Genomic DNA, 27,201 nt, shown 5'->3' with positions numbered 1-27,201 from the left:
CGGGGCGCGCCGGAAGTGGCTGCAGCTTTGTCTGCCGAGACCCCGGACGTGGCTGTACTGCTGTTCGGTTGGGGGCTGCGACTCCGCCATGGGTTGCGACGGAGGAACGATCCCTAAGAGGCATGAGCTAGTGAAGGGGCCCAAGAAGGTCGAGAAGGTGAGCCACGGGGGCCGGGTGGGGCGCTGCGCTCCCGGAATCGGGAGGACTCGACTTTCCAGTAACACTAAGAACAGCGGGCGTTTGCTGGTGTGGAGTGGACATCGCTGGACACTCTCCGTCTCCGGTGGCTCTCATAGCAGTCGTGAACGGGCTCGCTGCCCGCTCGTGGGTGTCAGGATGGGGACGTGGGGTCCCTGAGGTGAAGCCTGCAGACCCGGGACTTGAACCCCGTGCGCTGTTAGGCCGGGCGGCTGCCAGGATCTAGAATGGTTGCCCGTTTCCTCCCCGTGTACTACTCACCCAAGTGTGGTGTTTCCCTCACGTGTGTGTGGTTTGGGAGGCATGGCGGGACGGGCCGTGGCTGGAGGAGGCGGTGGTCGCAGGAAGCCGACCACCCCAGGCTTGCACCTGTTAGTGCCAGCCCGTATTTCCTGGGTCCGGGCAAGGACTAGAAGGACAGTCGCCCTGCTTTTGTTTGTTTTTTTTCTTTTAAGTAACAGTGATGGTTAAGAGCATGAAGTGAAGGGCCCACCTCTCCGGGGTCGGATCCTGGCTCCTGGTGCAGCGCCCACCTCTCCGGGGTCGGATCCTGGCTCCTGGTGCAGGGCCCACCTCTCCGGGGTCGGATCCTGGCTCCTGTTGGCTGCATGACCTCGGACAAGTAACCTAAGCTCTTTTGGAGCGCAGGTTTCTCCAGCGGTGGAACTGCTGACCCACGGCAGTGACTGAGTGCAGTACCGGGGACACAGCAGGCGCTGAAGTGGTTGCTGTAAAAATGCAGTTCCAGAAGATGATTCTTCCTTTTTTTTTTTTTAAAGATTTATTTACTTTTATTGGAAAGTCTGTTATACATAAAGAAGGAGAGACAAAGATCTTTCATCCACTGGTTCACTCCCCAAGTGTCCACAGCAGCCAGAGCTGAGCTGATTCGAAGCCAGGAGCCAGGAACCAGAAGCTTCCCCAGGGTTTCCCACGTGGGTGCAGAGTCCCAAGGCTTTGGGCCATCTTCTACTCTTTCCCAGGCCACAAACAGGGAGCTGGCTGGGTGGGAAGTGAAGCAACCAGGATATGAACCAGCGCCTGTATGGGATCCCGGCACTTGCAAGGACGTGAAATCCTCTACAGAGACCCTGTTTGCTTCGAGAGCTCTGGGTGGTCTTCTGTGTGGCTTTACATCCTGTGGTTGTCTTGAAATGTGATAGAATACTTAAAACCAGGTAATTGATAAAGGAAAAAGCTATCGTTCGATCCATCCATCCATGACCTCGGGGTTCTGGAGGCTGGGCAATCCGAGGCTGAGGGTCACACACCTCCGTGGGGGCTTGTGGCCCACTGGGTGCTCTGCAGGGTCCGATGGCAGCACAGCTCCAAATGCGAGAGGGAGCGTGCAGGGGTAGACTGACCGGGACAGCCATTCCCAAGAGCCCAGTGTCTGAGAATGGGTGATCCCATACTCCCAAAGGGACATTTCAGCAAGTCTTGTTGGGATCTTTGAAAGCACAGAAGGAGATAAGGATTTGGTATAAACCTTAGTGAATAAACACAAAGCACTTACCACTGTTACAATGGTCATTTTTTAAAAAGCATTATATACTCTTTGTGCTTATCTTTGAAAAAACCATCTGTGTACTCAAGGCTTAGTCTTTAAATTTTGCTGTAACTGTGGAGTCTGTCGTGTGGTTGAAACTCACATACCTGGCTTTTTTTTTTCCTGTGTGGCCAGCCCGATTTACTGTTAAGATGTAAGCATTGATCTTGGTGTGTAGCCTGTAGGAACTGTCCAGTGGTATGATATGGATTCCTTATTTGTATTTGCCTCATTTAGACAGGCCGTGTTTGACGTGGTGTTTGGTAACTACTGGTGACTTTGAACAGCCCGGCTTGCTAGGGCCGTTGTGAAGGGGCGGGGAAAGCTGCTGCCTATGATGCTGCCTTCCCTTGGCACCAGTTGTAATCCCCGCTGTGCCATTTTCAATCCAGCTCCCTGCTAATGTTCCTGGGAAAGCAGCCAAAGCTGGCCTGAGTCCTTGGGCCCCATGTCCACATGGGAGACCTGGAAGAAGCTCCTGGCTCCTGATTTTGTTGTGATCCAGCTCTGGTCGTCGAGGCTACTTGGCGAGTGAACCAGTGGGTGGAAGAGCTCCGTCTCCTTCAATCTCTGTAACTGTACTTTTCAAATAAGTAAAATCTTTTTTAAAAAAAATTGGAACTTCATGTGTCATTGTCTTTGAGCTGAAAAAAAAATCATAGTCTGGTATTACTGATACATTTCTGTGTTGTGCTGACCATGTATCTTTTAAAAGTCAACTGAATTAAAAGGACTTTTTGTTTTCTTTGTTTCTAGGTTGATAAAGATGCTGAATTAGTGGCCCAGTGGAACTATTGTACTCTAAGTCAAGAAATATTAAGACGACCAATAGTTGCTTGTGAGCTTGGCAGGTATGGTCCCTTTACTTAATCAAGATGAGTTTATTAAATGATGTTGATTAATTGAATATTTGAGTTCATTTCTTGTTTTCACAAGAAAATTTTATAAGGCACGTATCATTCCCAGATTTTTAATATACCCTGCACTCTCCTAAACCATTTAGTTTGTTTAAAAATCCATGGATTGTTGTGGTATAATCATAGACGCATCCAGGGCCGTGGGGAGAACAGGAAGGAGAGGTAGGGAGGAGGAGGCTCCAGCCACTGTTCGGTGCCAGCCTGTTCCATTCAGAAGTGGGAGCCTCAAGCTTCCACATTTTCTGGACTTTATCTCATCTTCAATATTCTAATCTTCTTGAGGGAAAAGGAAGGTTTATTTATTCTTATTGGAAAGGCAGAATTACAGAAAAAGAGAACACTTCCTTGCATCCACTGGTTCATTCCCACAAAAGGTTGCAGCGGCCACACCTGGCCAGTCTGAAGCCAGAAGCCTCCGTGGGTATCCCACTTGGGAGCAGGAGCCTAGGCCCATTCTTCCAATGCCTGCTCAGCCGTAAACAGGGTGCTGCATCAGAAGTGGAGCAGCCTGGACTCAAACTGGCACCCATATGGGATGCCAGCTCTGTCGGCAAAGGCTTAGCTTACTGCGCCACTGCACCAGCCCCCTGATTTTTATTTTTTATTAATTTTTAAAAAATATATTTATTTTTTATAGGAAAATCAGATTTGCAGAAAGAAGGAGAGATAAAAGATCCTTCATCCATTGGTTCACTCCCCAAGTGGCCACAACGGCCACAGCTGAACTGATCTGAAGCCAGGAGCCGGAGCCTGCTCCAGGTCTTCCATGTGGGTGCAGGGTCCCGATGCTTTGGGCTGTCCTCTGTTGCCCTCCCAGGCCACAAGCAGGGAGCTGGATGGGAAGTGGAGCAGCTGAGACATAAACTGGTTCCCACATGGGATCCTGGCACATGCAAGAAGAGAATTCAGCCACCAGGCCATTGTGCTGGGCCCTGATTTTTATTTTTTAAGAAAGATGAAAGCGTATTTTAAGATTAAATCTTTTTTTTTTTTAAAGATTTATTCATTTTTTATCACAGCCAAATGTACACAGAGGAGGAGAGACAGAGAGGAAGATCTTCCGTCCGATGATTCACTCCCGAAGTGAGCCGCAACGGGCCGATGCGCGCCGATCCTAAGCCGGGAACCTGGAACCTCTTCCGGGTCTCCCACGCGGGTGCAGGGTCCCAATGCATTGGGCCGTCCTCAACTGCTTTCCCAGGCCACAAGCAGGGAGCTGGATGGGAAGTGGAGCTGCCAGGATTAGAACCGGCGCCCATATGGGATCCCGGGGCGTGTTCAAGGCGAGGACTTTAGCCGCTAGGCCACGCCACCGGGCCCAAGATTAAATCTTCCAGCTTTAAAAAAAAGATTTATTTTATTTTTATTGGAAAGACAGATTTAAGGGAGGAGGCTAGGCAAAGACAAAGATCTTCAATCCGCTGATTCACTCCCTAAATGAGTGCCTTGGCCAAAGCTGTGCTGACCCAAAGCCAAGAGCATCTTCCAGGTTTCCCACATGGAGGCAGGGGCCATCCTCCACTGCTTTTCCTGGCCAAAGCAGGAACTGGATGGGAAGTAGGGCAGCTGGGACATGAATGGGTGTCCAAATGGTATCCTGACTCTTGCAGGGGAAGGTTAACCGACTGAGATATCACGTTATGCCTAATTGTACAGTTTTTAAAATTTCTTTTTGGGTCACATTTGGCCCTCAAACTACACAGGTGTCTGTCTTAGTGATGCAGGATGTGTCTGTGGTCAGATGTGCTTGATTTTTGGATTGTGCTCAGTTGATTCTGCCTTTCGTGTTTGGTTATTTCAAAGTTGATTGTTGCTGTCATGTTTGAACTAATGCTTATTGTTACAGACTTTATAACAAAGATGCTGTCATTGAGTTTCTGTTGGACAAGTCTGCGGAAAAGGCTCTTGGGAAAGCAGCGTCTCACATCAAAAGCATGAAGGTGAGACAGGTGGTCCCAGAGTGCCCACAGGTGGCAGTGGTTGAGACTGACTTTATTGAACTAATGCTTGTCACAGACTGAACTCAGAAAGGTGGATTCCTGCCCCTGCCAGCTGCCTCATCCAGGTGTGATCCTGGGCAGTCAAGAGTTCCCACACATGTGAATGCGGCTTTTTTTTTTCTTTTTAACTGATTTTGTTTATTTGATGGTGATTAATCAGGGTGAGAAGGATCCAGGATTAGGGAAAAGTGGGTAAAATTACTGTTGCCAGTAGCCAGGGCTGGGCCATGCTGAAGCCAGGAGCCGCTCACGCTGTTGCAAGGGCCCAGGCACTCGAGCCATCTGCTGCTTTTGCAAGTGCATTAGCAGGGAGCTGGACTGGAAGCGGAGCAGCCAGAACTCGAACCAGAACCCAGAGGGGATGCCGCATTGCAAATGGCTGTTTCTCTTGCTGTGCCACAGCACCGGTCCCTGGAGACTAATTTTTTTTATGTGACAGGTTATTTTTCCTTAAATAACATAATATACAATATAAATTATGTAATTAATCTACTTGCTAATTGGTAGATTAAAAAAACCTTATTAAAAAAACCTTATTAAAAAAACTTGCTAATTGGTAGATTTAAAAAACCCTTAATAGTCAGTGGTGTTTAGCCCAGCAGCTGAGGCGTTCCTGTCCCACGCCAGAGTCCCTTGGTGTCATCTCCAGCTCCGGCATCCTTCCAGTGCAGACCCCGGGAGACCAGCCTGGCCTTGTCGGCATCTGGGGAGTGAAGCACAGGACAGGAGCACTGCCCCGCTCTCTGACATAAGTAAAGATTGTTTATAAGTTTTCCTTTCTGTACAACTGATGATGTAACTTTTTGTCCAAGTTTTTTAAGATTTATTTATTTTTATTGCAAAGCCAGATATGCAGAAGGGAGGAGAGACAGAAAGGAAGAAGATCTTCCACGTGTTGATTCACTCCCCAACCGTCCACAACGGCCAGAGCTGAGCCAATCTGAAGCCAGGAGCCTGGAGCCTCCTCCAGGTCTCCTGCGTGGTGCAGGATCCCAAGGCTCTGGACCATCCTCTACTGTTTCCCAGGCCACAAGCAGCGAGCTGGATGGGAAATGGGGCTGCCGGGATTAGAACTGGCGCCCATATGGGATCCTGCACATGCAAGGCGAGGACTTTAGCCACTAAGTTACCAGACCAGGTCCTGTCCATGTTTCCTGATGGCCCAAAGAAAGTAGCTGGAAGAAGCTTGGCTAGTAAGGTACTGGAAAAGCCATTTCTCTGTTGATTTAACTGCTCATTAGGGGAAAAGGTGTTGTCTTTGCCATGTGAATTTTTAAGACATTAATGATATTTTTTGCAGCATGTGACAGAACTGAAGCTTTCTGATAACCCAGCCTGGGAAGGGGATAAAGCAAGCACGAGAGGTGACAAGCACGATGACCTGCAGCGGGCACGGTTCATCTGCCCCGTGGTGGGCCTGCAGATGAGTGGCCGTCACAGGTCAGTTGTGGACGGGGCTGGGAAGGGTGAATGATGCAGACTGTAGGGGGTGTGCACAGAACTTAGTCCACAGATTTCTCTGTGACATCCGGGAATGCCCCTTGTCAGCTGTTGCCTCTGGGAGAATGAGATTGTAGGAAGTTCCCGTGTGGTGCATGAGACCTGAGTGTGACCGTGTGATGGTCTTTCCCTGGGGACAGACAGCCCTGGGAAAATGCCGCCCACGGAACGAGTGGCGGGGACCCCTGCCGCGCGAACAGTGGTCCGGAGTGTTTGTCAGCCACCTATGTGCTGTTTATCTCACTCAGTCTACCTCTTGTGCCTAAAAATCCTGCAAAATGTAACTTTGACTTTCAGATGAGTCAGTAAGTCTTGAAAGAATAAGAGAACAGTGATTTTGTGATCATTAGTGAGCCCCGGTGAGGCAGGCTTTCTTCCCTTTGCTGTTTGTAAACAACATGCCGACGGCACTGGGGCGTTCCTGATGGGAGGTCGGTTGGCACTCTGCAAAGCAGAGAACCTGGCCACTGTGGTGCCTGCCCCCCTGCCTCCACACCCCAGCCCCAGGGGCAGCACTGTTGTTGTGGGTGATGTCCCTTCCCTCGTCACACGCCCCACGTGCCCCACCTCCGTGGGGAACACAGCTGTTCTTCACACATCTGTAAGCTGTTTCCCCTGTGTCTCGGATTTGAGAACGCTTTCACGACCTTGCATGCAGACTTTTTCTTCTTTTTAGCAATAATTTTTTTAAGGTTTATTTTTATTGGAAAGGCAGATGTACAGAGAGAAGGAGAGACAAAAAACTCTTCTGTCTGTTGGCAGCCACAGTGGTCAGAGCTGAGCTGAGCTGATCCAAAGCCGGGAGCACCCATGCGGGTGCAGGGTCCCAGGGCTGGGAGCCGTCCTCCACTGCTTTCCCAGGCCACAGACAGGGAGCTGGAGGGGAAGTGGGGCTGCCGGGATTAGAACTGGAACCCATACAGGATACCGATACGTGCACCAGACCCAGCAGTAATTTTTAAAGATTTATTTATTTTATTACAAAGTCAGATATACAGAGAGGAGGAGAGACAGAGAGGAAGATCTTCCGTCCGATGATTCACTCCCCAAGTGACCGCAACGACCGGTGCTGCGATCCGATGCTGGGAACCAGGAACCTCTTCCGGGTCTCCCTCGTGGTTCAGGGTCCCAATGCATTGGGCCGTCCTTGACTGCTTTCCCAGGCCACAAGCAGGGAGCTGGATGGGAAGTGGAGCTGCCGGGATTAGAACCGGCGCCCATATGGGATCCCGGGGCGTTCAAGGTGAACACTTTAGCCGCTAGGCCACGCCGCCGGGCCCCAGCAGTATTTAATGTTTCTTACTCTGAGGTGCTTGCGATTTCCTTGACCTGTTCTGCTGGTGAGCTGCGTCGTCAGTAGCTTCCTTCTCTTCCTCGGTCCCGGTCACGTGCCCCTCAGGGTTCCACCAGCACTCGCACGTGAGCGTGGTGGGTGTGTTTCTGTACAAGTTCTTCAAAGCACAGCCTTCCTGAATACGGCCATGTGTCCTTGCCCGTGCCACGCTGTGTCCACTCCTGATACGTGGACTGTGTCCTTGTCACATGATCACATGTCAGGGCTTTGCAAAGAGTTGCTTTAGCATTTTAGGGTAGGAATCTTTATGTTTAACCTTTATGTTTTGTGAAATCCATCTTAATGTTCTCTGCCTGTTTTCTGCTATATTGTTCACTATTGAATATTGAATATTCAGTAAATAAGCATCTAGTTAACTTCAATTTTAAAAATATTCCGAGTTTCTAGTCTGCCTTCTGATTTTTTTATATTTTTTAAGTTTTATATTGATTTGATAAGTTCTTTCTGCATTTTGGACAGTTTTGCTTGTTTTTAATGAAATGCAGCCTTTCTTTTTCCCCTGTGTAAACCCAGGAAACATCAGCTGACGGTGTGGGAACGGGCTCTGTAAGCTCTTGTTTGTCATGGTCCATGTCGCTCTCTCTCTAGGTTTTGCTTCCTCCGGTGCTGTGGCTGTGTGTTTTCTGAACGAGCTTTGAAAGAAATAAAAGCAGAAGTTTGCCACACAGTAAGTTCTTGACACATACAGTTTGTTCCTTCTTAGTAACTAAAGCAAATGGCCAAAAGTTCTTCCCTATGTCTCTTAAGATAGTAAGTTACGTCTCTGCTTAAAACCCTTGTGTGGTTCCTCATTGCTGGAAGCTCAGAGCCAGCCTCTTGGGACCTAACCACTACCTACCTGGCCGGGTGACCACTCCCGCACTGTTGGTCAACATGCCCCTTGCTGCCCGTGTCTGGCGTGGCGAGCCAGGAGGGACCTGATTGTTCTGGGAGCTTTAGTCCCGGAGCGCGCTCTTCCATATTCCCTGGGCACCTGGTTATCTCTCCCACTGTGATGTCATTGTGTAAGTGTGTCAGTTTCCCCGCTGGGCTGAGTCTTTGGGACCCACAGCAAGGCTTGCGTCTCCATCCCCGGAGCTGTCTTCCCTGGAGCGTGCCCTGACTTCTTGCCTGAGGGAGCGGATACTCGATCTGAGAGTTCATGTTCTCGGCTCACGTGGAGGGGTTGCCTCTGGGACCAAAAGCATTTGTACTTTTGGTGTGTTCTGCTGACCTGGCAGATGGTGTGGTGTCCCAGGCCCTAGTAGTTCTGACTATATGTCACCTGCATCAGCTCTGCTCGGGTTCCATTAGACCCCGTTGCCTCGTTGAGTCCTAGATACTGTTGGGTGGCATATCTGTTGGGTCCACGAAGGTTGCTGCCAGTTGAGACAGACACCTAGATAAATGATCATGGTGGGACTGATGGTGGCACATGATGAAAAGGATGCCTGTGAGGCGCTCCAGCGGAGGGAGGGTGAAGCACCCATGGAGGAGTAGCTACGTCCTGAAGGAGCTCAGCAGCCAGCCGGGCCAGGTGTGCGAAGGCTCGGCTGTGACAGAGCAGGTCCAACAGGAGCCTGGACCCATGTGAGTGTCAGAGCCTCCCGTATCTGAGTCACCATTACCGCCTGCCAGCACATCCAAGCCCAGGCACTAGGACGTAGGATCCTGCATCTCAAACAGTGCCAAATAGCCACCTCAAACTTAATTTTTAAATCCAGTTTTCGGGCCCGGCGGCATGGCCTAGTGGCTAAAGTCCTCGCCTTGAACGTGCTGGGATCCCATATGGGTGCCGGTTCTAGTCCCGGCAGCTCCACTTCCCATCCAGCTCCCTGCTTGTGGCCTGGGAAAGCAGTCGAGGATGGCCCAATGCTTTGGGACCCTGCACCTGTGCGGGAGACCAGGAGGAGGTTCCAGGTTCCCGGCTTCGGATCAGCGCAGCACCGGCCGTTGCGGCTCACTTGGGGAGTGGATCGTCGGACGGAAGATCTTCCTCTCTCCTCCTCTCTGTATATCTGACTGGCTAGTTTGGTTCAACTTCTCCATTGCATGAAGCTCCACAATCAAAGATTCTTGAGGTTGGGGAGTAGAACCAGTGGCCACTCTTGTCTTCCTCACCTGGGCCAGTGCCAGGGAGGGCCAGGGCAGAGGGCAGAAGAGGACGACTGTTGGGCAGCTGTCCACATCAGGGCTGTGGATTTTAGAACTCAGCCTTGGACCAGCCTGGACACATGCTAGTCCTAGAATTATCCCTCTGCAAAAGGAACTTTGTAAAGCCTCATCCAGCACCTCTGTGGTGAGGACTGGGCTTCTAACACAGGCTTGAGGAGTGCGCTCACGGGCACCACGGATAGCCTGGCGTGTGTCAGTGTGGGCTCCCACTGCAGCCCTGCCTTGCCGTTGTCACTGCGCTCCTCTGCGATGACAGTAGCGTCCCAAGTGGTTCCTTTAGATCCAAGCAGTAACAGCTTAAAGTGAATGAAAATGATGAACTCATGCTGTTACCAAGAATCAAACCCCAATTTCCGATTAAAGGCTCTGAAGTTAGTAGTACTAAATCTGGTGAGTAGGACCGAGTAACACAGCCAGCCCTTGCGTTCCAGAGGCAGGTCTGTGACCATTCTTGGTCACCCGAAGGTTGAGGCTCTTCCTGCCCTGGGGCTCTGACTTCCTCTGGACTTGTTGACTTGATGAGGAAGAGGAAGATCGTCCACCTTGGGGCCTTTATAAGCCTGGCGTGGCACACTTTGCTCATGTGCTGTTGGCCGGAAGTCAGTCATGTCGCCACGTGTGACGACACGGGAGCCTCAACAATGTATCTGCCTGGGCGCCCCTCGAGAAGCCGCACGCGCCAGCCGTTTCTGTTAGGCTTGCCAGAAGCAGAGGGATCATGCAGTTTTAGGAGCTGCTGTGTGGCATGAAATGTGAATGAAGGAAGAATAGGCCACAGTGCTAGGCACGAATTTTCTAAGTACAGTTAGTCCGATGGTTGTGTTCTGAGAACTGCGGTGCTGGGACATGTCGTCACTGTGGGGACGGCACACTGCTGGCCGTGGCCTCATGATGCAGAGAAGGCTCAGGGTCACAATGAGACGTGGGAGCCTGCCGCAGTGTGGCCCCACGAGCTGTGTCATGGGAAGCCTTTTTATCTTATTACTAAGAGTGCCTTCTGAAAACAAAGGTAAGCAGCACAGTAAGCACGTGAGGACAGTCATTATCCAGGCCACCACCCGGTGGTGCCCTGCTGCCCAGCTGGCTCAGTGGGTTTGCCAACAGCAGCCTCACCACCAGCCGTGAGCCACAGGTTTCCCTGCGCTGCTGGGACTCGGCGGGGCAGCACCAAGTGTTCGGCCCGTTAGGTCGTGGGGACCGCGGTGTGTCGGCTGTCGTGCCTGCAGTGTGACTCTCAGGCGCTGCAGGGCTGCCGGGTCTGGACTTGAGCAGCCGGCATCTAGGAACCGTGGTGGTGGGCTGTCGTGCCTGCAGTGTGACTCTCAGGCGCCACAGGGCTGCCGGGTCTGGACTTGAGCAGCCGGCATCTAGGAACCGTGGTGGTGGGCTGTGGCTTCTCTGCTTCTCAGCCTGTGCCTCACCAACCATCCGACTTTTCAGGTCACTTGAAGAGGCCTGAGGGTGTGGAAAAGCTTTGTCCGCGTTCTGACACACATGGTGTGTGCGCTGGATTTCAGTGAACAGGGTCCAGAGAGATGGAGTTGCTAGGCTTTTATTGTTTTTACTACAAACAAATCACTAGCCAGAAAGTTAGTTGTATTCCCCACTGTGTCTTTGCTGCTGGAGGTAATTACAGGCTGCGAAGTACGTGATGCGCGTGTTGCTAAGGATGCGGGCCAGAGACCTGCTGGAAGGTTTTCTGTTTGTTTTTGCTTTTGTTTTTTATTTTGCCCTGACCCTTGGGCCACGCAGACCTCTGAAACCGTGTGCATTTTCCCTGGGATCCCAGAGTGACGGTGGAGAAGTACTGGCCTCGGTACGGGGCGTGATCAGGCAGTGGCATGCCTGGGTTTTCTGGTTTGTTTAGGCTTGGTAGGCAGGTGACAGGAACGTATCCACGTTTTTAAGTCAGGAGTAAAAGAGAAGTGTGTGCACGTGCTGCTTTTTCACACTCATCTGGAGGTGATGGCGTGCAAGGAGAAAAGTTAAACTGTAGGAGCGGGGAGGGGGTCTCTTCAAGTGGTCAGCTCAGCCCAGCTCGAGGCGTTGGCCTCCTCCACGGGGCCCTCCAGGATCTGCTGGGTGTCATGCCTCAGGGAGTCGGTAACACCTAGGGCAGGACCTGGGGGCTGCGCTCCGCTGACTGTGCGGCTCACTGACTGTACGGCTGCCCCCTCCCTGGACACTCCACTGGCAGCCTCCTTCCCCTTGCTGCGTCCGTGTGCCAGGCACCCCACCACTGGCCGGCTTCCTGGGCCACCGCTTCCCCCTTTGTAGTCCTGGGCAGACACCCTGTCAGACCCCTCTGCCAAGACTGTTAGAACTGCCCTGACAAGGGAATGAAGTAAGGGCGGGCTTGTGTTCAGATAACTTGAAAGGATTTCAGGATTTTAGGGTTTGATTTTTAAGTGGGGTTTGTGTTCAGGTGCAAGGAAGGTGACGTGTAGTTCAGGTGGCATAACCGCAGTGAGTCTGAGCTGGCCCCTGTGGAGATGGTGCGTGCCTGTGCGAGGCTGTCGGGGGCTCACATTCCTGCTCAGCAGTGGAACATTGAGGTGTGCTTTCCATGGAGTTAAACACCTGTGGTGAAGCAGCGTTTGCTTAAACAAAGCATCTGCCCCGGTGTCATTCACGTGGCCTGACTTGGAACGTCTGCCTTTGGAAGTCCCTGCCCTTTGCTTCCACTGCGTGCTGTCCCGGGCCGGCACTCCGCTGCTTCCTGGGTCGGCGCTGCCGCTCCCCAGGCCCTTAACTGAAACTCTGCCTTCGAATCGCATGCATGCTCCTGGAGGCACCGCTCCTGTGATTGCTGCTTTTCCTTTTGTAGATGTTTGATTTGGGGCCAGGACATGAATCAGTGCCTATATGGGAGCCTGGTGCATGCAAGGCGAGGATTTTCAGCCACTAGGCTATTGCGCCAGGCCCTCACCAGAAATCTTGTTCCCAAACCAACATGGCTACTTCCATTCGCTCTGCAGAAACAAGCAGTCGCGCTCTGCGTCTCTTAGAGAGGCCTGCCTGTTTGGCAAGGTTCTGTTGCGGGGTGGCTCAGCTTGGACTCTTCTGTTTGGAGATACATAGGTAGATTCTTCAGAACTGGAGTTGGGGTGACGTGGCCTTGTCTTGGATGTAGTCTTTGGGGACTCGACTGACCCAGGAGTGATGTTTTTATCCTTCCCTCTGCTTCTGAGGCAGTGTATGATTTCTCGGTTGGTTTTGATTGGAAAATCCTGTCCACAAAGGCTGAGGACATCGTTCTACTGGCGTTTGGGATGGACTAGATCTTTCATGCAGTTAGCCTCTGCCGGTAGTCTTGTGACAGCAGCAGAAGTTGCCTTTTCTCTCTCAGATGAAATAAAAATGTTTTCAGAACAGCCGGCCAGAGTTTGCACGGCAGCGCTGGCCTCCTCGGAGGCCTCTCTGCGGCGTGAGTGCAGTAAGCGTTGTGAGGCGCGTAAACCGCTCCGAGAAGCTGCGCAGACGACGCCGGCTCCTTATGAACACTGACAGGAAAAGTTGCCCTCTTCTGCAGACAGGGGTCTGGTTATAGAACGTAGCCCATGGGAAATCCCAGAGCAGTTTCCTGGTGTGTGTAAGTGAGGAAGTATTTGGGATTGATGAGAGATTTTACAGAATTTTGCAAGCTGGGGGGCTGCTGGTTTCCCTTCAAATAACACTGAACACAGTTCGTCTGGGTAAAAGCCACACTCTCCCCCTCCCGGGGAGGTGGGCCCCTCCTCTGGGTCCTCAGGGACTGGATCCCTTAAATGAAGGTGAAGGAAGATGCAGATGACAGCACACACCCAAGTCCCGGCCTGGTGGCTCGAAGCTGGCTCATGTTTTGGGCTCCAAGTGTTCTCATCACCATAGTTTGAAATTTGCCTTCAAACTTCCTAAAAGAACAATGGATAGAATTGAGGTGGTTGTAACTCCCCTACCTCAACTTTATGATTCATACTAAACTGTATGCATTTAGAATGTATTTAACATGTATGCCCACAAAAGCGCCCCACACCAAGAAAAGAAGCATTTCATGGCCCTGCAGTTTATTTTGACCTTTTAGTCCGCCCTCCCCGCCCCGCTCTGCAATTGCTGATATGCTTGTTTTCCTATGGATGTAATTCCATGTAAAGAAATTGCAAAACAGTTAACTTGTTTGAGAGCCAGTGAGAGAAACAGGATTCCAAGGCACTAGTTTACAGCCCAGAAAACCCATATAAGACATTCTGATTCAGTTCTGGCTCCAAGCTTCAGCCAGACCCAGTCCCAGCTGTTCAGAACCCCATCTGGCTGATCACACTGTGAATATATTCCGCTCATGTTTTCTTGGTCTGTAACAAACAGTGGTTAAAGATGCTTGAGCTCAGGCATTTCAGGTGTCTGATCTTCTGAAACTTGTATTTCAGAACAATGGTGGAAACAAGAAAAGTGTTTCATACCTCAAAAGTAATACCTGCTCGTCTCCTGCTGCTGACCGTCGGGTTGTTAACAAAGTGTTCACCAGGGAGTGTTCCTCGTGCTGCCGCCGGGAGGGGTCCTGGCAGGGCAGGAGTTAGCTCCCAGTGTTCTCTGCCTGGCGTCTGGCAGTGACTCGGCTCCTCAGCACACTGAGTTGCTTGGCAGTCTGTGTTGTTGTTGCTGTTACATCCCTGGAGAGTTCATCCTTGCCGATTCTGCTTATATCTTGGGAAGCAGTTGCTGAGTGTGTTCTCAGGACCAGATCACCTGCTGGGAAAACCCAGTGAGACAACAGGCAACAAGAGCATGCACGCGGCCCAGATCCCAGACGGGCATTCTGAGAACTGCTGGATGTGGTCGTGGCATCCAGGTCCAGTGCCCAAATGCTGGACGAACAGTTGGCAGAATTGAGATAGATGACCCTTTTTAGTTAAAGGGTTAAATAAAAGCCATCTTGCAGTCTTGTCTCTTCTTATGTAGCTTCCGGAGAAGCCCTGGCTTTCCATCGTGGCTCTCCGGAGGGTCTGTGTTGGGGGAGCTGAGCCTGTGGCCAGGGCAGGACGCTTAGCTTCATGGGAAAGAGACACGGCGGTAGAGGCTGTAAGAATCCTGCCTGGAGGGATAACACGGCAAACACTTCCAGGCATGGAACACAGCATGTGCGTACCATGTCCCCAAGGACCCTTGCTCAGTGCCCAGGATTTCTGCTGAGCTGGTGGCATAGCCTCTGCTGGGAGGCAGCTGTTGAGCCTCAACCCCCTTATTTTCACTGACTGTGTTGGCACCACGAGCCATCCTACTCAGTTAAAAATGTACATTCGACATTTGCAAACCCCCAAATCCAAGTTCACAGACAGCAGCCAAGGACGAAGCTTGCAGGCAGGCCCCTGGCAGATAGCACTCTGGGGGGTTCTCACGCTAATACCTGTGTGGACAGAGCCTTCCCAGGCCTGGGCTGGGATCTGAGAGCTGGCTGAGCCAAGATGCAAACAGCAGACTATAGGACCTGGAGCTTAGGACCCATGCCTGGGACGGAGGGGCCTGCATGATGACGGCCTTTGCCTTCTTGCCTTCCCAGTGTGGGGCTGCCTTCCAGGAGGATGACATCATTGTGCTCAATGGTACCAAGGAGGATGTAGAAACGCTGAGGAAAAGGATGGAGGAGAGACGGCTGAGAGCAAAGCTGGGAAAGGTAAGTGGGGCATCCACGGGTCGTGGGTCTGCTCAGCCTTCTCCCGTGCTCCAGAATTGATTGTAACCCTGCAGGAGGCTGTTGGCAGCTGTTAAAGGGTTTGCGGGGATCAGAGACGGGCCTGGGTTCTAGAACATTCCATGTTGGCTCTTACATAACTTTGTTGTCAGTGAAGTGAGGGTGGTGGCAGCACTGCGAGGTGGGGTTGCCAGCCCGGGGAGAGGCAGCAGTGTCGCTGCCCTCGCTGCCATGGCCCTAACAGCATATCCTCAGTTTTCATAACTCAGAAAACAAAGCAAAGTGAAACCTCACTGCCACTCTAGCTGAAGATCCCACGCCCCCAGATTGGAAGGTGCCCAACAATCGGCTAGCATGCTGGGTGGGTTCTTGGGAGCCCTCACTTCCCATCCCCACTGTCCAGAAGAGGCTAGCCCCTCAAGGGCCAGGGACCATCCTCCAGGTAGGCTCCGTGCTCTCCAGGAAGTCAGCTCTCGGGGGAGCCCTGTGACGCAGAGCTGGCAGCGGCTCTGGGGGCTGCAGAGGAGAACGCTGTGTGTTGTGTCCTTGTTGCAGAAGCAATAGAAGTGTTGCTTACATGATAACAAAACACAGTGAACAGGCTCAAAATAACTTTCTAACTAAGAAATATCCAAGGGCTGGTACTGTGAACAAGTGAGGTAAGCTGTCATTTGTCACGTCAGCACCCCTGTGGGGGCGCCAGTTCGAGTCTGGGCTGCTCTGCTTCTGAGACAGCTTCCTGCCAGTGTCCAGATGGATCACAGACTTACAGAAAGGACAAGAAGGTCTCCCATCCACTGGTTTGCTCCCCAATGATCTCAGTGGCCAGAGCGACTGATCTGAAGCCAGAGCTTCTTCCAGGTCGCCCATGTGGGTGGAAGACATTTTACACTGCTTTTCCAGGTGCACCATCAGGGAGCTAGACCAGAAATGGAACAGCCAGGACTTGAACTGCTGCCCATCTGGGATGCCAGCATTGCAGGTGGCCAACTGTACCGTGGCACTGGCCCCTGGGGAGCAGTTTAATATGTTAATAGAACATTCATGAGAAGTACTTACAGAGCCTCTTGGTCATTTAAGGGTAGTGCTAAGATTGAAAGGCAGATTTAGAAACTGTATTTATGAACTCCAAGTTGTTTTTCTAAATTTGCATTACATAAAAGCCAAAAAAAAAAAAGCTGAGAGCAAGTGAAAGCTTGAGGCCTTTTTGACAAGTTGGCAAACAGAATTCCTTATTCTTTATTGCTGCCATTGAGAAAACAGCCCTTAAAAACACAATATGGGCCCGGCGGCGTGGCCTAGCGGCTAAAGTCCTCGCCTTGAACGCGCCGGGATCCCATATGGGCGCCGGTTCTAATCCTGGCAGCTCCACTTCCCATCCAGCTCCCTGCTTGTGGCCTGGGAAAGCAGTCGAGGATGGCCCAAAGCTTTGGGTTCCTGCACCCGTGTGGGAGACCCGGAAGAAGTTCCTGGTTCCCGGCATCGGATTGGCGCGCATCGGCCCGTTGCAGCTCACTTGGGGAGTGAAACATCAGATGGAAGATCTTCCTCTCTGTCTCTCCTCTCTGTATATCCGGCTTTCCAATGATAATAAAATCTTTAAAAAAAAAAAAAAAACAACATGGGGGCCCAGCACAGTAGCCTGGCAGCCTAAGGGCTAGAGTCCTTGCCTTGGCGTGCGCTGGGATCCCATATGGGTGCTGGTCCTAATCCCAGCAGCCCTGCTTCCCATCCAGCTCCCTGCCTGTGGCCTGGGAAAGCAGTAGAGGAGGGTTCATAGCCTTCGGATCCTGCACCTGCGTGAGAGATCTGGAAGAGGCTCCAGGCTCCTGGCTTTGGGTCGGTTCAGCTCTGGCTGTTGTGGCTGCTTGGGGACTGAATCAACAGATGGAAGATCTTTCTCTCTCCTTCTCTTTGCAAATCTGACTTTCCAATAAAAATAAACACACACTAAGGAAAGAATTGTTATTGAAGAGAACTGCTGATGATTTTCATTGTGGTTTTTGTTTTACCTTAGTGAGTTCTCTGTCACAGACTTCCTGTTGGGAGCCCAGTGGAGCCAGCAGGTACTCTGTAGAATATTCCCAGGCTGCTGGGCACCTGCCTCGTAGAACAGCACACCGAGAAGCAGATCCTCCCCCAGCGTGGCTGTCGGAGCTGTGAGCAGGGCAGGCAGTTGGTGCTGGTCCCCGTGTCGTTCCAGCTGCTTTCCAGACTCCACAGTGAGGAGGACTCAGCTAGCCAGAACAGTGCCTGAACTTTTATGTTTTGGAAAGGGCCTTCCGAGATAATTTGGTTACGTATTTCTACTGCCACCTTTTGGACACCTGGGGAAATAGCACTTTTTAAGTACATCATGGTCCTGCTGGTCATCTCTGCCACTGGATCAGTTATACACAGCTGGGTAATGTTAGCCTGAGTTGTTGCTTTAAAAAAAAATTCTTGCCAGAGCCGGGCCTTTAGCCTAGAGGTTAAGGTATCTGTATCCTGCTTCAGAGTGTCTGAGTTCCTGGACCCTGGAAGGTAACAGGTGATGAGCAGAATGCTGGTCCCTGAAAATTAAATGAGAGCAATCCAGAGTTTAGAATTAGCTAGAATGTTCTACAGTTTTATCTTTATTTTTAAAATTAATTTATTTGTTTGTTTGTTTATGATTTGAAAGGCAGAGAGAGGCAGAAATCTCCCAGGCCATAAGCAGAGAGCTGGATTAGAGGTAGATCAGCCAGAACAGAAACCGGTGCCCATGGGGGATGCTGGTGCTGTGGGAGGCTGTAGCCTGTTAGGCTATGGTGCCAGCCCCTTTGCTTGGAGGGTTTTCTTTTGGAATATAGGAAATTAGGCAGAAGCTGTACTGAGTTTTTCCCCCAAAGATTTATTGCAGAGTAATTGAGAACGCTATTTTACTCTGCTACACTCCAGAGTGGCCACACTGGCCAGGCCACAGTGGGGCATCTGCAGGTGCGGTCTTTTTTTTTCCCCTAGTATTTATTTTTGTTGGAAAAGCAGATTTACAGAGAGAAAGATTTTCCATCCACTGGTTCACTCCTCTAGTGGCCACAATGGCTAGAGCTGAGCTGATCTGAAACCAGGAGCCTGGAGCCTTTTTCTGGCCTCCCATGTGTACTCACAGGGGCCCAAGTACTCGAGCCACCCTCCACTGCTTTATCAGGCCAGAAGCAGAGAACTGGAAGGGAAGTGGCACAGCCAAGATGCGGAGCTGTGTCCATCTGGGATGCTAGCGTTTGCAGGTGAAGGATTATCCGGGTGAGCCTCCGTGGTGGTCCTACAGATGCATTCTTAGGCAAAGTGAGTTCCTGGTTGAGCTAGCAGAGTGTTCAGCAGTCACACAGGACTCCTGGGACTGGGCGGTGACTGGGGCAGGGGCAGAGCGCACGGGAGCACACCCTCCAGAGGCCTCTTTGTCTTTACAGAAAACAAAGAAATCCAGGGCGGCGGAGAGTGTGTCAGCCCCGGGAGTGAGCGAAGGTGAGAGACCGGGACAGATGGGCATTTAGCTGCATGGACTGCAAGGCCGTTCCCTCAGTGATTCGGGCTTGTGTTTTTATTGTCACTTTATAGAATCCTCAGGGACATTAAAAGTGAAAACGGGGAAGCCTGAAGATTCCAGCCTTGAATCTAGAGAGAAGAAACCCAGCGTAGCTCCCAAAGGTGCAGGTATGTCCCCTGAGACTCCATGCTACCCGAGGCGGGGGGAGTGTGTGAATGACAGAAGGCAAGCTTATCCTCAGGCCAGCTCTAGTGGGTCCCAGAGATGCCCACCCAGCCTTGTCCAGGAGACTGTCAGGGCGGAAGGGGTCTGCCCGGGTGTGCTTGTGTAGCTGCTGTTGAGCAGCACGGGCCCGCCTGGTGCAGGATGGATGCGGCCCAGGTGTCGGACAGGAGCTCGGACCCCCCAGGCTCACAGAGAGCTTAGGTGACGGAGCACGTCAGCCTGTGTCTTAAGCACCAGCCAGGCCCTGCACGTGGGTCACCTGACGGAGACTGGCAGGCTCCCGGTGCCTCCATGGACCCCCTGCCCGCATTGAAGCCCCTGTCGGGCTGGGCCACCAGCGCCTGGCAGGCCATCATCGGCAGGAGACTAAGTGGCAGGGAAATAAGGTGGTCAGTCTGTGTTCGGGACCGACAGTGTGCTGTGGATGAAGGGGCGCTTCAGAAAGTGTCTGGAAGATGGAGCTAGGCAGTGGCTTTGAACTCTGGGCCTGGTTTTCTCACACTTGTGTTTTCCATGAACTTTGTAATGCCCCCTGCCTCCTGGCTCTAGCACTCCTCTGAGAGCCTGCTGGCTTCCTTCTGAGCGGGGGACTGTGGGAGGATCTCTACTTCAGCCTGAACGATGGTGTTTTCCGTTTTTCTGGCAGCAAGCGGAGGCTCTTCTGGAAAAGCTGGGAAGGCTGCAGGAGGAGCCCCAAAGCGGTCCATTGCCGACAGCGACGAGTCTGAGACCTACAAGTCCATCTTCACAACCCACAGCTCCGCCAAGCGCTCCAAGGAGGAGTCAGCCCACTGGGTCACCCACACGTCCTACTGCTTTTGAAGGGCACGCCTCGCTGTCCCGGGGTCTGTGGGTGGCTCGTGCACCTGATGGTATAAAGCTGTCCTCCCACCCTCTCAGTCCATGTGGTCACTTGTTGTGTGGCACCCCTGCATCCAGGGAAGCCATGGCTGGCTTGCACAGGAGCTCACAACCCACGCCCACGCTTCCACCTGCGGCTGCACCTGTCTCTTCCACGGCGGCCAAGTGGTGTTTGCTGCACCTTTTCTGTGGTGGCATCAGACTGCAGGTGTCCCCGGGTTGTGGGTCGGTTTATTTTGATGCTAATTTCAGTGTTTTCGGCCTCTGGAGAGGACAAGTTTGCACTTGCTGTCTGCTGAGTCTTTGAAGGCCCACGTCCCCTCACTGCATCCCAGGGTGGGCCTGGCATTCGGGGAGTCTTCCCTAGTTTGTAGATTTGAAGATAGCTGAGGTTAGGTTATAGCTGAGCATCTAATGATTCGGCACATGAATAAAGCTGCCTTTTCTCCTGTTTGTTTCTCTGTTTTTTCCCCTGATCCTCCCAGTGATGTTCTGGTAACAGCATGGCAGCCCCAGCATCCCAGGAGACAGGAGTGGTTCCGCAGTCATGGGGGCACGGTAAAAGGATGGGGGCCTGCACCTCAGACGGCTTCTCCGTCACATGGGCTGGAGTCACGGTCACTGGGCCTTCCCGCCAGGCCAACACTCAAGTGTCTGGGTCTCAGCTCTTTAAGAAGCAGAGTTAGAGAGAGACTGTCCATTCGTTGGGTCACTCCCCAGATGGCCACAACAGCCATGGTTGTGCCAAGCAGAAGTCAGGAGCCCATCTTCTGTAGCTTTCCTGGGCACGTTAGCAGGGACTGTCTGACGTTGTCTATACCAGTATTGTCAGGGCACACTTAAGTAGCCGACTGATGCGACTATAACTCTTAATGAAGAGTGTGACATTGTGGGAAAAATAGTTGTGAGGGCGGAAAATGGGGGGAGGGGAATCCGAGACTATACAGAATTGTATGATAAATTTCAAAAATAAAAAACAAAAAACAAAGGCCAGGACAGATGGGGCAGACCATTGGGTGTAAGGGTCAAGCACCAGCTGACATGAGTGAGATCTGGGTCTTGGGGTGGCCCAAGTGGGGGAACCTGGGAACTCCCCTAGTGGGTCATAACTTCTGATGAGCATGTGGTCCAGGCCTGGGTGTTGGGCAGGCTGGGCAGGGTAGCTCCATCTGTCAGCAAATGTGAGTTGGTTTTGGAAGGGAGCAGAGCTGCCAGGGCCGAGCAAGCCATAGTCTACTGGCAAGTGCAGAAACCAGGATGGAGTACAAGGTCATACCAAGCTAGGTTGCCATACCTACTGGTTTGCATGAGCCAGGGATGAGAGTAGATTGAGCAGGGCCCAGTTGCAGGACTTGCCAGCAAGAGCTGGGACTAGAGGCCAGTTGGGCCATGCCAGGCTGCAGCATCCAAAGGCAAAGGCCAAGACAAGAGGGGCTGTGCCAAGCTGAGTCAGAGCAGCCACTGGCACGTGAGATCACTGGCTGGGGTCAGGCCTGGTTTGGGAGCTAAGGGGACACCCTGATTGGGTTGTGGGTCCGCTGGTGAGTATGGGGGTCAGAGTGGGGCTGTAGTCTACTCTGGGCATGGATGTGGACTGTCTGGAGTGTGCCAGACTAGTCTAGACTCCAGCACCCATTGGAGCTCGTAAGAACACGCTAGGTGTAGGACAGGCTGAGTCAAGTGTCTCTGCCCCTGCTGAGCCACGCATGAGCTGTGTCTGGTTGTGGACTAGGCTTGGCTGGGCTGTAGCACCCAAACAGTAAGAACCAGAATGGGTGAGGGCCAGTCAGGAAAGGCCACTGTTCTGCTAGGACAGGAGGTGGACTAAATAGGGCTGGCCTAGGGACCCACTGGTATGCGTGAGATCTGGCATTGGGAGAGCATCCGATGGAGGAGCTTGGGGCACTCCTCTGTCAGGACACAGTCCCTGCAAGTGAGCATGAGAACCAAGAAAGGAAGCAGCTCAGACTAGACCAGGTTACAGTACCCAGGGGCTTACCTTTGGCTCAGGTCTGGGGCAAGTCAAGCTGGGCCAGTTCATATCACCCACTGGCAAATCTGAGTGCCAGAATGGCATGTGGGTCATGCCAGGTCCGGCCTCAATACTAGCCAGTTAACATTAGGGCCAGGACTGGGGGCTGGCTGGGCTTGCTAGGCTGTAGTCCCCACCAGTGTGAGCTGGAAATGTGGAAGTGCCAGGCTGGCCCAGGCTACAGCACCCACTGGCAAATGCCAAGTTTAGGCGGGGCATACCAGATTGGGCCACTGCACCCAACCAGCACACATAAGACCCGGGGAGTAGGGAGTGAACCCAGTAGGGGGCCTTCAGGGAGCTCCCCTGCTGGACTACTATTCCCACTGGTGAGCATTAGAGCTGGAATCAGGGGCAGACCAGACCGGGCAGGGCTGTGACACCTGTTGGCCTGCATGTGAGCTGGATTGGAGACAAGGCAGGCTACGCGTGCTATCTACTAATACATGCATAAACCAGAGTGGGTGTGGGTTGATTGGGCTTTGCCACAGCATCAGCTGGCAGATACTAGCACAGGGGGCAAACTGTCGAGCTCAACTGCAGAACCACCTGGAGAGTGCAAGATCCAGGAGTGGGAGTGAGTCCATTAGAGAAAAAGTGGGCACCTCTCTCTTAGGTTGCCACTCCAGCTGGTGAGCATGAGACCCGGGACTGGGACAGGCGTGGCTAGACAGAAAGTGGCACCCACCAGCAGGTGTGTGGGCTGGATAAGGGGGCTGATTGTTTCGAAGTAGGCTTCAGTACCCATTGACATGTATGAGAGCTGAATGGATGTGGGACAGACTGGAACAGTACACTGTACATACTGGCAAGGATGGTAACCAGGGCAGGGGGTGGGCCTGGTGGGGGTTATTGTAGGCTGTTCCACCTATGCTACAACTCCCACTGGTTTGCATGGGAGCTGAGTGTGCTGTGGGCAGGATTGGACTGGACTGCAACATGTGTTAGTTTGTGTAGAAGACAGGGCTAGAGACAACTGACCCGGCAATTGCAACTAAACGATGTGTACGTGAAGGCCAATTTGGGCGCCAGACTGCGCCAGACCCAATATTGTCATGCACACACAAGAATTAGGTCTCGGATCATCTTGTTAAGAGTGTGGGTAAAATGTTATTGTTGGGCAGTGTGAGATTCCTTTGTACTGAACAACTGCTACTTTGCTAGGCCAGGAGGCGCCTGGACTTTGGGAGGATTCCGCTTTAGCGATAAATCTGTTCTTTGCTGCCTTGCAACTTTGTGAAGGCAAAGGCGCAGTTCTTTGGTCCCAGGAACCAGGAGGAAGATAAGGGTGTGAGAATGGGATGAGCCATAAAGATAGTGAGTATGGGAACGGAACATGCTCCCTGTGCCTGAAGGCCCTAAAATAATGAACATGTCTAAGGTTGTTACTTTTGATGTATTTCCCAGCCCCTAAAGGCCTATATAAGCTACTGTCTTGGGCTGTTCAGGGTCCGACCACCCTGCTTGGCTGGCCTGCGTGCCCCAAGTGCGGTCTGACCCCAGCATGCTGGCACAATAAACTCTCTTTGTTGTTTGCATTACCAGTGAGACTCTTTGTCGTTCTCTGGGGGTTGACTAGCTCGCACCCTGATGTCCAGGGGCTTTGGCCCGGACTCTAACAATCTCAGATGAAGTTTCTTTGGGAATTGCCTCAACTGAACCACTGGATTCAGAATTCCAACCATGGAGAAAATTGCAGGTTCCATGATCTGATTGTGGAATGCATGTGTCAAAGCTGGGCCTCCGCGGTGTTTTAGAGCAGTGGACAGCAGATCCAGGTACACATGAAGGACATGGCAGTACACTGGAGCCTGCAGAGGACACCTGGTACCACAACAGAGGACAAAATAAATTGATCAACTATCCCAGCCAAGTGAATACCTGGCAGTGAATACCTGGGCAAACGGAGACTCTAAGGTGGACCATGTCAGCCAGTGGAGTCTGGAGAGGTTTCACTGTGACTGAAGTGGCAAGATCAGCAGCAATACAGCACTGTTGACCTACGAAAACCACTTGAGCAGGCCCCTCGGCGCATGCCCCACACCCTGGATGGTTGGGAGGCTGGGTGTGGCTTCTCCCCTTATCTCTCCCCTTCTCCCAGATACAGAAAGGAAAGAAGAGAATGTGAAAACAACGGTCTCAGCCACTTTCCTCTAGCCCTTGACCCTTCACACCCTAATCAAATATGCAAAAATTATCAAAAAATGTGTACAACAACCACTACAGAACTATTTGAAAGACAAGAGGATGGGGAGTCGAGGAGACGTCTTCTGTGGGCTGTTCTACTCCCATAGCTGCAACAGCCAGGGTTAGGCTAAGCCTGAGCCAAGAACCAGGAATTGTGTTGAGGCCTCCCTTGGTGGCACCAAGCACATTCCTTGAGGCGCGTTAGCAGGGAGCTGGACCAGAAGCAGAGCAGCTGGGACTCGAACTTGACAGCATTATAGGCAAGTGGCTTCTGCTGCTGGACTTGAGATGCCTGATGAATCAGAGCCTCCAAGAGGAAGACTCCACACAAGTGACCCAGCTAAATCCAAGTCCAAGGCTTACTCCGCTAAGGGCGATGTCCTGAGTGTCCCAGTTTCTAATGCACCGACCTGTGAGTCTAGGCCTGTTTCTGAACTTGGCCTCAGTGATCAAACAGCACGTACTCCTCAGACCCAGGGCTCTTCACACAGACCTCACACAGCCCCTCCCTCCCTGACTTACTGGCTAAATCATCAACATCTAGTTGTACCCAAATCTCTTTCCAGGAAGTCTTCCTAGAAAGCTGAATCTAGAACAGTCCTTTGTTCTCCCTCTTTAAGTTCTATTTGTTGTTTGTTCCTAAGTCTTCTCCCGTGCCTGCTGGGAATTTCTCAGTCTCCCTTTAAGCCCTGCTCCCAGCATGCACCGGGGCCTCATCACAATGGCCTAAGCTGTGACATCACCAACAGCCCAGCACTAGGCGCCTGGGCCTCCCAGCTGCGAGAGCAAGCCACCCCACCATGAGCACCTTCCTCCCCCACTTCTGCCCACCATGCGGACGCTGAAATGCTTCCTGGTCTTACCCTTGTGCCTCTCCTGTTGCTATGCCTTCATGTTCTCTTCTCTGAGAGAGAAAGGCAAAGAGCCCCAGGGAAAGGTGCCTTGCGGAGGGCACTTCCGGATTAGGCAGAACCTACCAGAGCACGCCCAAGGCTGGCTTGGAAGCAAATGGCTCTGGCTTTCGTTTGTTATTGTGTTGTATGTGATACTTAAGTTTCGAGGAGAGAGTGAGAAGAACAAGGTAAGCACAGCGCTGTCTTCCCATGTCACGTCAACTCCGCCAGCCCGACGCGAACGCAGAGATGCAGGTGCCAAGCAGTGTAGGCCAGACAGCTACACACAGTGGGCTTGGCGGTCGTGGTCAAGGTTAGCATGTCCTGGCATGTCCTCAGTGAAGATGGTGGCCCCTAAATCCACTGAGACTGGGACAAACCATTGAAGGTGACTTTCTGCACTTGTCTTTTGCCTGCTGAACAATTTTTTTTTTTTTCAAATTGAGGGTAGATTCAAAAACTTAAGGGGTGTTTCAGGACAGAATTACTCACGTGGCAAAATCCACTGTCCTCTTGGCTTTGGAAACCGCGCTGACACCTGAGCTGCCGCTGAGGGCTATCATTACCGCATGAGACCTCCGCAGAGGGCTGAAGGCATCAGGTGGTGACCACCGCTGGTCCCCAAGGTGGTCCCCAAGGTGGCTCTGCAAGTCTCATGCGGGAGGGGAGGGGACAGAACTCGCTCTAGTGTAGGCAAAGCCGGCAGCACCTCACAATGCTGCATCCAGGCTGACCAGCGCAAAGATTGGCCTTCTTCTAGCAAGGGCCGGATGGTCAATGTGTTTAATGCAGGGGTCCATGTGGTCTCTGTTGGGGCTACTCCGCCCTTGTAACGTGAGAGCAGACACAGATGATCTACAAATGAATAAGCAGGGTGTATTCCAATAAAACTTCATTTGCTACAGCAGCTGGCGGGCCAAGTTAGGCCACTATCTGCCAACGCCAGAGCCCTCTGCTGGGCACTGTGCCCAGACCAGCCAAGTCCACAGCCTCACTCACCCGAATTGCTTTCTTGACAGGAGCAGAATCCTCTTAATCTTCGAGGCTGTACATTTCGCTCTCCAATAAAGAAAAACCAAAGTACTTCCCCCAACAAAGACTACGCGTTCAATACGTTGACGCAGCTCGAGATGGACCTGGTGAAATTCGTGTCCAAAGTGCGCAATCTTAAGGTTGCTATGGCAGCTAACAACCACCTCAGGCTGCAAAGCTTAGAGGCGCCTCCAGACCCACAGAACAACATCACAATTTATGAAATATGGGGAGAAGAGGATGAGTGAGCTGATGTGTGTATCAGACTAGGAGAGAAGAACCGGAGTGTTGACAAACAGTATGCAAACTAATAAAACTATTATGACAAAAAAGATGGCTGCAGTGGTCGAGAACTTTCGCCTTGATTTTTAATTAGGAGAAATGAATGTGCGGACAACAGCGTAGTGGAGGCCTGTGCTTGTCCTTCTCACTCCCTTGGGAGTTGAGAGTGGTGAGAATCCTGCTCAAAGCCCTGGAAGTGCATGCAACATCCTTTAAAAAAAACCAAACATTTATTCATATTTGAAATACAGAGTTACACAGGACAGACAGAGAGAGATGAGCAGCTGAGGCTCCCCTTGGGAAGGCCACATCCCACTCAGAGAGCTCCCTGCTGGTGCACAGCCTGGGGCAGCAGGTATGCTCAGGTGGCTGGTCCCTGCTACCCTCCTGGTAGGCCTGGTGAGGACACTGACTTCCAGCGAGGGCCTGTGGGCGTCTGGGTCTCTCCTCTCTGTAAATACGCTTTTCCAATAAAAAAAAACTTTTAAAAAACCTTAAAAGTAGAAAAAATTTCAACTCTCAGTGTGCTTGTTGGAACACAGGTACACCTGTTAATTTGCATTTTTCTGTTGCCTGTTGTTCTACAATAGAACTGAAAGACAACAGCCAATCTGGCCCTGGGAGATGAAAAGATTTCCTAGCAGGCTCTTCCCAGGAGACTCGCCAGCCTCTGGATTATGCTGAACTGACTTACGGGGTTAACGGCCAGGAGCCTGTTCCTTAGGGACAAGGACCAGGATACTTCAAAGCATGTCCCCCAGGCCCTGACTGCAGGCGGCCATGACCGTGGGCGGCCACCGGGGGGCAGACGGAGCCTGCATGGAGAACCCCAGGCGTCGG

The 27,201-nt window shown here is 52.0% G+C and overlaps 3 protein-coding genes and 1 long non-coding RNA gene across 4 annotated transcripts; 2 read left to right on the top strand and 2 right to left on the bottom strand.

The window, feature by feature from the left end:
• RTF2 (replication termination factor 2) lies at positions 1–20,386 on the top strand. Its single transcript, XM_004585916.3, has 9 exons — positions 1–157; positions 2,505–2,599; positions 4,512–4,605; positions 5,966–6,105; positions 8,108–8,186; positions 15,210–15,323; positions 18,773–18,827; positions 18,921–19,016; positions 19,721–20,386. The coding sequence occupies exons 1-9, from the start codon at positions 89–91 to the stop codon at positions 19,894–19,896; spliced, it is 918 nt and encodes a 305-aa protein (XP_004585973.2). The 5' UTR covers positions 1–88; the 3' UTR covers positions 19,897–20,386.
• Positions 12,631–13,511, bottom strand: LOC105941853 (beta-1,3-galactosyl-O-glycosyl-glycoprotein beta-1,6-N-acetylglucosaminyltransferase 7). The gene is given in 4 exon segments (XM_012927125.2): positions 12,631–13,076; positions 13,079–13,182; positions 13,184–13,478; positions 13,481–13,511. Coding segments are annotated over 4 exon segments (876 nt in total).
• LOC131483005 (uncharacterized) lies at positions 14,211–24,650 on the bottom strand. Its single transcript, XR_009247481.1, has 3 exons — positions 24,565–24,650; positions 21,935–21,993; positions 14,211–14,401 (listed from the first exon to the last, which is right to left on the bottom strand). It is a non-coding gene; the product is annotated as an uncharacterized LOC131483005 (long non-coding RNA).
• A 222-nt stretch (positions 24,651–24,872) lies between these two features.
• On the top strand, positions 24,873–26,413 carry LOC101527804 (protein FAM209). Its single transcript, XM_004586100.3, has 2 exons — positions 24,873–25,235; positions 26,067–26,413. The coding sequence occupies exons 1-2, from the start codon at positions 24,987–24,989 to the stop codon at positions 26,325–26,327; spliced, it is 510 nt and encodes a 169-aa protein (XP_004586157.2). The 5' UTR covers positions 24,873–24,986; the 3' UTR covers positions 26,328–26,413.
• The last annotated feature ends 788 nt before the right edge of the window (positions 26,414–27,201 follow it).

The sequence above is a fragment of the Ochotona princeps genome, chromosome 22 (assembly GCF_030435755.1).
Source record: "Ochotona princeps isolate mOchPri1 chromosome 22, mOchPri1.hap1, whole genome shotgun sequence".
In the NCBI taxonomy this organism is placed as follows: Eukaryota; Metazoa; Chordata; class Mammalia; order Lagomorpha; family Ochotonidae; genus Ochotona; species Ochotona princeps.
This window is presented reverse-complemented; position numbering and strand designations above follow the sequence as displayed.